General features: G+C 41.2%; 3 protein-coding genes across 4 annotated transcripts; all 3 read left to right on the forward strand.

Moving 5' to 3' along the window:
• Positions 1-8: 8 nt before the first annotated feature.
• LOC108104770 (serine protease grass-like) lies at positions 9-1,136 on the forward strand. Of its 2 annotated transcripts, none has more exons than XM_041819907.1 (4): positions 9-302; positions 368-419; positions 475-671; positions 724-1,136. In XM_041819907.1, the coding sequence occupies exons 1-4, from the start codon at positions 17-19 to the stop codon at positions 1,119-1,121; spliced, it is 933 nt and encodes a 310-aa protein (XP_041675841.1). In that variant the 5' UTR covers positions 9-16; the 3' UTR covers positions 1,122-1,136. The 2 variants fall into 2 exon arrangements, with proteins under 2 accessions (XP_041675841.1, XP_017066495.1); XM_017211006.1 differs by having other exon boundaries at positions 478-671.
• A 245-nt stretch (positions 1,137-1,381) lies between these two features.
• LOC108104774 (serine protease grass-like) lies at positions 1,382-2,477 on the forward strand. The gene is made up of 4 exons (XM_017211009.1): positions 1,382-1,667; positions 1,724-1,775; positions 1,834-2,027; positions 2,080-2,477. Exons 1-4 carry the CDS (start codon positions 1,382-1,384, stop codon positions 2,475-2,477), a joined length of 930 nt encoding a protein of 309 aa, XP_017066498.1.
• Positions 2,478-2,686: 209 nt separating this feature from the next.
• LOC108104769 (serine-threonine kinase receptor-associated protein) lies at positions 2,687-3,938 on the forward strand. Its single transcript, XM_017211005.2, has one exon. The coding sequence runs from the start codon at positions 2,735-2,737 to the stop codon at positions 3,731-3,733; it is 999 nt and encodes a 332-aa protein (XP_017066494.1). The 5' UTR covers positions 2,687-2,734; the 3' UTR covers positions 3,734-3,938.
• The last annotated feature ends 3,435 nt before the right edge of the window (positions 3,939-7,373 follow it).

Raw genomic sequence — 7,373 nt, forward strand, 5'->3', positions numbered from 1 at the left:
GATCAGAGCTCCGATCATGAACAGTTTTCTTGTAATTTTTACCCTAGCTTGGGCGATCATCTACCTAATGGCTTCATCTGAAGCTGGGCCCAAAGATTGGACACCGGGAGAGCGAAGGGTTTACGACCAGTTGAGGCAAATGGAGTGCGGAGTCTTATCGAATCAAATACCTCTCCAAAAACTACGTCGAAGGATCACCGGCGGCAGAAGATCTTCGTTATTCTCCCAACCTTGGATGGCATTTATTTATATACCAAGTAACTTAAAGATGTGTCGATGTGGAGGCACCCTTATCTCCGAACGTATGTATATATATATATATATAGTGCAGAATCGAGTTTCCTGATTATTTCTTCATTTTAATAAGGTTTCATCTTAACTGCTGCACACTGCTTTAAAATGTGTCCACGATCTAGCGAGTGAGTTTTATAAAAATATGTCTTTCAAGATTAAAATGTGATCTTCAATCTTAAGCAGATTAAAAGTGCGACTGGGAGAACTTGACTTAGATACCTCACCTGATTGCACCACCTATGATTATCAAAGGGTTTGTGCCCCACCCGCTGAGGAATTGGGGATAGAAAGTTGGTCTATTCACGAGGAATTTGACCCAGTCTACCCTTGGTTTGATATTGCCCTGTTGAGACTAAATCGGAAAGTCGTCTTTAAAGGTATGAAGTCCACTACATCCTAGTGGTTTCTCTAAATACCCTGTTTTTTCAGTGCACATCCGACCCATTTGCCTTCCCCTAACTGACGAACTGCTAGCATTTACCTCGGTTATTGGAAATTCCTATATGGCGGTTGGTTGGGGAAGAATTGATAGTAGCCGCTTTGCCAATAGTACGATGGAGGTCTATATAAATACTGAGACATGCACTAATGGCTTGGACAGCTCGTTTCTCTGCGCCAATGGAGATTATGTGGACACCTGTGTGGGTGACTCGGGAGGACCTCTCACCTGGCAAACCTTTTATTTCGGCATTGCTCGTACGGTACAGTTTGGGGTGGTGAGCACTGGAAGCAGGAACTGTGGAGCGGGCGAGAAGGCCTACTACATGGATGTACCCACCTACATGCCGTGGATTATGGACAAGCTGTCAAGGTTTCCAAACTTATAAAAAAAATCTGTTAAAATTAAAACCAATAAGGAACAATATTACATATCATTTTATAATAAAGTAATATTTTCTTTCTGTATAATGATATTCCTTCGATAACCTTTGCTGTATTAATATAAACTTTAAGTTCAAATGAATCAATAATGCCAGTCGTTTAGTATGATCTTCTAGGAAACCATGCATTGCGATAAGTAAATACGTGCTATTACCAGCAAAAATGTCTTGAAGGGGTTCAGTCTTACTTGATCTGAGCTTCGATCATGAACAGTTTTCTCGTGCTTTTTACCCTGGTGTGGGGTATCATCTGCCTAATGGCTTCATCTGAAGCTGGGCCCAACAATTTGACACTAGCAGAGAAAAGGGTTTACGACAAGTTGAAGCAAATGCAGTGCGGAGTCATATCGAATCAAATACCTGGCCAAAAACTTCGTCGGAGGATCACCGGTGGCAGAAAATCGTATTTATTATCCCAACCTTGGATGGCATTAATCTATATACCGAGTGACTTAGATATGTGTCGCTGTGGAGGCACCCTTATCTCAGAACGTAAGTACATGTATGTAATATGAACTTATTATGATTATTAATCCATTTATAATAAGGTTTCATCTTAACTGCTGCACACTGCTTCAAAATGTGCCCCCAATCTAAGGAGTGAGTTATATTGAAGAATGTCTTTCATAAGAAATATATGATCTTGAATCTTGAGCAGATTAAAAGTGCGACTAGGAGATCTCGACTTACAAACCTCACCTGACTGCACTACCTACAATTATCAAAGGGTTTGTGCTCCACCCGCTGAGGAATTTGGAATAGAAAAGTGGTCCATTCACGAGGAATTTGACCCATTCTACCCTTTTTTTGATATAGCCCTGTTGAGACTAAACCGGAAAGTGGTCTTTAAAGGTAAGAAGTCTACTATATCAGAGTAGTTTCTCTTAATACCCTGTTTCTTCAGTGCACATCCGACCCATTTGCCTTCCCCTAACTGACGAACTGCTGGCATTTTCCTCGGTTATTGGAAATTCCTATATGGCGGTTGGTTGGGGAAAAGTAGATAGTCGCCGCTTTGCCAACAGCACGATGGAGGTGTATATAGACACTGAGACATGCACCGCTGGCTTGGACAGCTCGTTTCTCTGCGCCAATGGAAATTATGTGGACACTTGCGTGGGTGACTCAGGTGGACCGCTCACCTGGCAAAACTTTTATTTTGGTACTGCTCGAACGGTACAGTTTGGAGTGGTGAGCACAGGAAGCAGGAACTGTGGAGCTGGTAAGAAGGCGTACTACACGGATGTACCCACCTACATGCCGTGGATTATGGCCAAGCTATCAGAGTTCCCAAACATATAAACACATTCTGGTAAAATTTAAACCAATAAAGAACATTATTTCAAACTATGTTGTAATAAAATAATATTTTATTTCTGTATAATGATTTTTTCAAAAACCTTTTCTTGCACTAATGTTTAAAACTTTAGCTAACAATCTAGTAACTCCAGTTTTGTTTGACTATGAAATCTAGGTTTTTTTTAAGAACTTACTGAATCATTAGTCTCACTTTCAACATAGCACTGTGCTGATATATAACTACGACGTTTCCATTCGAAATGGCCCGCCAGATTGGAGTCATGTGTTTTGGCCACACGGATTCAGTAGTGGAGATATCCTTTAGCAAGGACTGTGGCTCGGGGTTTTATCTGGCCTCCGCAGGACTCGATGGGCAGTCGGTATTGCGACACGGTGATACTGGCAACTTTATTTGCTCCCAACGGAAACACGAGCAGGGCGTATGGAGCGTGTCCCTAAATGAGGATGCCAAGATCCTTGCCAGTGGCGGTGGCGATAGCAAAGCTCGTATATGGGATGCCATTCTGGGAAAGCAGCTTTTCAAGTATCGGCACCCTGACACAGTTTCTAGTGTTCACTTGAATGCCGAAGGCAGTCACTTGCTGACCGGTTGCCTTGGGGACGAACCCTCTGTCCGCCTTTACGACGTGGAAAACTCGAATAAGAGACCCCTACTGGAATTTCGTGGTCACCACCGCGGTGTGAGGGATGTGATCTTTTGTGTGAAGGAACACTGCATTCTCAGCTCTTCCTATGATCGCACAGTGAGGATGTGGGATTGCCGAACTGGTAAGAAGACCAATTCTATCGTTTTGCCCCACCACGCCAAATCCATAGAGTTAAACTACACTGGGGATATAGTGACCATATCCTATGGAAACGGTCTGATATTTTTGGACCCCAGGAATTTTGTGGTTCTTAAACATCGCAAATTACCCTACAAAGTGAGTTCGGCTACGTTGAACCCCAGTAACGATACCTATGTTTGTGGCAACAGTGAGGGTTATGCCTACCAGTATGACTTCAAAACGGACGTTAGAAGAAAGGACTTCTTCTTGTCTACCCAAAAATCTGGAGTGTGTTGCCTAAGGTTCAGTCCAGACGGCGAAATATGTGCGATTTCCAATATAAATGGAAATATCGTACTCTGGCGACAGAACATGAAAAAGAAGTACGGCCTATTTACTAGTACACGCTCCTCGGAAGACGATCAAGACGAAGAATACGAGTTTGGGGAGGAGTACGAATTTTCCAGTTAATACCCTGTACACAACTGTACCCAATTTTAATTCGTGTTCTCTTGGTTAATTTTTTTTTTTTTTTTGTTTTATGTTCGGTTGCGCCGCTCCCCATGATCGAAATCAGAAAAGGGTCGCGCTCTTTCTCTAATAAATTTGTCTTGTGATTGAAAACCCCAAAATGCCCGAACGATCTACCTGCCTTTTATGGCTATCTGGGACTATCTGACTCTGACATTTCCAACCTGTTTTGTGGATGATTTTTCGAAAGGATTTCAGTTATTTTCTACGTTGAACGATCGCCGACGCTGATTGCCTCGTTGCTTTATGGCATTTCTCACCCGATGCAGTCATAAATGCGTTTTATTATTATTATTTGAGTTTGGTCGCGGAGTCGGGAGGTCGGGGAGCAACGTCTCCTAATGCACCGAAAATGTATCCAACAAAAATGACTGAGATTTTTCTCCTTTTTACATTTTTTTGGGGGTAGTTTAGCGGCAGATAGCATATACAAATATAGAGAATATAGAGAAGGGCCAGGAGATACATCTCTGAGTGATCTGCTTTCCTGACCTCACCTAAGATACCTTTTTGGATTTGACAACTTCTTGACTCCATGCCTCTGTTTGTTTTTCTTTCTTTGGCTTCGTGTGCTCACTCTCCCCAAATGGTTTCCATAAATATTTATAATTTCTTCTGGCTGATAAAACGAGTTCCTCGCATCGCATGCTGAGCAGGCAACGTATTTTTCAAAAAACACGTTTTCCACGCGTTTACCAGGAAAAGGAAACATTTTCACACAACCTCCTTGACTGTTTGTCCACCGAGAGAGAGACTGTTCCAATAAAATGAGTTGTCATGCTACTTTCCTTCGTGGTCAGCACAAGTGCCTTACCTTTGATTGATGATTTCTAAGTGGAAAGTAGCACAGTAGCCGCAGGATCAGCAAAGGATTAGCCTCCACGGTAGCCAGTCTAAATATTTGCATACTTGCCCAACTATTTGCATTCCACTTTAAAGGGAAATCCATCAATAACTTTCCGATCTGACCGCAATTTGTCCGAGCAAACGATTTAAGATAAGTAAAAGTCATTTATAAATGTCCTGCGCAGAGATTTTGTAATATTAATGATTGGTCATTTGCCAGGGTAAAATGCTTGGTAACACTTGGAGTAGATCCCCTGACCAGTTTTTGTGTTTTGATAGGGATCACTACGATTATGGCTGAGAAATATAAATGATTTTCCTGCTCAGAAGGGTAGGAGTTTTAGTATAATTAATGTCTGGATCTTAACTCGAAAGATCATTCGTATTCTGAAATATTTATAGTAATATCTCTCTGTTTTGTTGCTTAACTATCTGGCCAAAGGATATTTTACTTATTACCTCCCCTCTAAAACTTATTATTTCTAAACGAAACACTCCCACAACAAGTTGGGCTGAACCCTTGAAATATCCTTAGTCGCGGCACACCTGCCTAGCAAAATTTCCAAAATTGCGGTCACAGTTCCGTGAGCTGAACAGTTTTTATGGTAATTTTCTTTACGGAGCCGAGAATATTTGAAAAATATCTTACGCAATTTCGAGCGTTACTTAGCTGGGTTGGTCATGCTCGCTGAACATTTGCACCCCCACCGGAACACGTGGCACATCGGCCCAGGTTCTTTACTATATGTTTCTATATAGAGTTGGAATATCTTGGGCCTCCTCCTGGGGTGAAATGGGCTGGCTTGATTGTGTGCAGTGCGTTGAGGCGATAAGAAGCCTTGCATTCAAAATGAGTGTAACGTATATTTTATACAAGACCAGACAGGACTGGACTTCGTTGAGGTTTTATTAGATACGAGATACGAGAGTGTTTTACAGACCGCGACCTTTGCCTAGGAAACGTTGATAATGTTTGCCTAGGTCTTATCGGGTGGATTGTGAAGTGCATATTAGAAAATAACCGATAAGATCCAATTTCGATCTGACCAGCATTTCAGACTCCAATCAAGCGAATACCTTGAGTATCATCTAATGCCCGCACGTTCCACGACAATCCTTTTAGGATCTGCCCTTATAAACGGGGACACTTGAGAACCGCTTTTCCACCTCTTTTATCCGCCTTTTTTCCGCGTGTGTTGACACAACCCATATAAAAACATATAGTTGCCAGGATATCCTGCTCGAAAGGAAATTACTTAAAGGGATCACGAACTCTTCCCCCTTTTCGACAACGAAAAACTCCTTCTTGAGTTGTTTATGTTTTCAGGCATGACTGCAACCGAACGCCAGTAGAATTCTCAAATTTGTTATAAAGTGTGTAAATTCACGTTGCTTTTCCTATTGTTTTTTTTTGAGAAGAGTAGGAGGGTGTGTCCCATCAACAGAAAGCCGAACCACAAGGGATCGGATCTTATGGGAGTGTAAAGGGAAAGAATTATGGATGGATGATGCTGCCTAATCGAACGGTCGTCAAACGATCTCTGCCTTTTTTGGGGTGATTGCACTCCGTTTTTTCTTGATTTTTCCTCGGGTTTTTGTGTGGAAAGCCAAGAGGTTTTTCTATTATTTCCTTGAGAGCAAAGGACAAAGCAAATGATGTCTTTAGTCTACGAATCTGACTTCCAAGGTTTTGTTCCTTTTCTTTCCTTTTTATTTAATTGGATTTGTGCAAACAATATAAATCTCATTTTATTGCTTTTGGTAGTGTAATTTAATTTTTTACGATTTTGCACATGAAAAGGGAAAAACTTTTCAAAAGTGCAGCATAAAATGAGCAGAAAACTTTTCTTATAAAAATTCAGACATAACGGAAATTTAAAATATTCAATTACTATGGCAACTCTAGAAGTAGATCTGAAATAGTCATTTGCTGCATGTGTTCATATGTTTACTGGACCAGTGCCCCACATTACAACCGCGATTTTCCCCTTGGCAACACGAGGAAAGTGAAAAGAATCGGTGCCCCAAATCGCCCCCTGCCACGCCCCTTCGACAGCTAAAAATCCAGTTTGAGGCCAAACAAACGAAGCCAAAACATTTTTTTATTTTTTGTATCTTCCCATCGCAATCGCAACCAAAAGTACAGCTCCACCGATGCAACAACAAACAAAAAGGCAACGAACACGCGGATGGAAAAGGAGGGAGATGGGTAGATAGAGTGTGATAGAGAAGATGATAGGGAGTGAGAGAGGGAGGGAGTTATACCGACGTTTTGATACGCTCTTTGAGAAAACTTAGCTTAACCTACTGTGGTGATTATTGCAATGCTAGAATAAATCGTTTTTCTTAAAAGACTAATACAAGCTTATTCCCCTAAAAAATAAATCTAGATATAAGCAAAAAATCTATTGAAACGTTTTATGTGTAGTTCACTTCTCTCCTCTTTAACTCATAATTCTAGTTTTTCATTTCGTTTATAATTAGTATTTCAGATAGTTGGTTTATATTATTAAATAAAAATATTAAGGAAGTGCATTAACCCTTCGACATTCTCAAGTCCAAACAAAAAGCGCATTCAAACCAAACCGTTGTGCTCTCCATCTACGATCTCTTTCGCACCCGCAGCCTTTCCGATCTTTTTGAATTCGAGGGTTGCTGAACAGAGAGCGCGGTTCGCTCTGCATTTTAGTTGGCAACGCCTCTGGTGGTTGTTTGACGTTTGCTTTTGCTCTGT

This window comes from Drosophila eugracilis, unplaced genomic scaffold (genome assembly GCF_018153835.1).
Source record: "Drosophila eugracilis isolate 14026-0451.02 unplaced genomic scaffold, ASM1815383v1 contig_1765, whole genome shotgun sequence".
In the NCBI taxonomy this organism is placed as follows: domain Eukaryota; kingdom Metazoa; phylum Arthropoda; class Insecta; order Diptera; family Drosophilidae; genus Drosophila; species Drosophila eugracilis.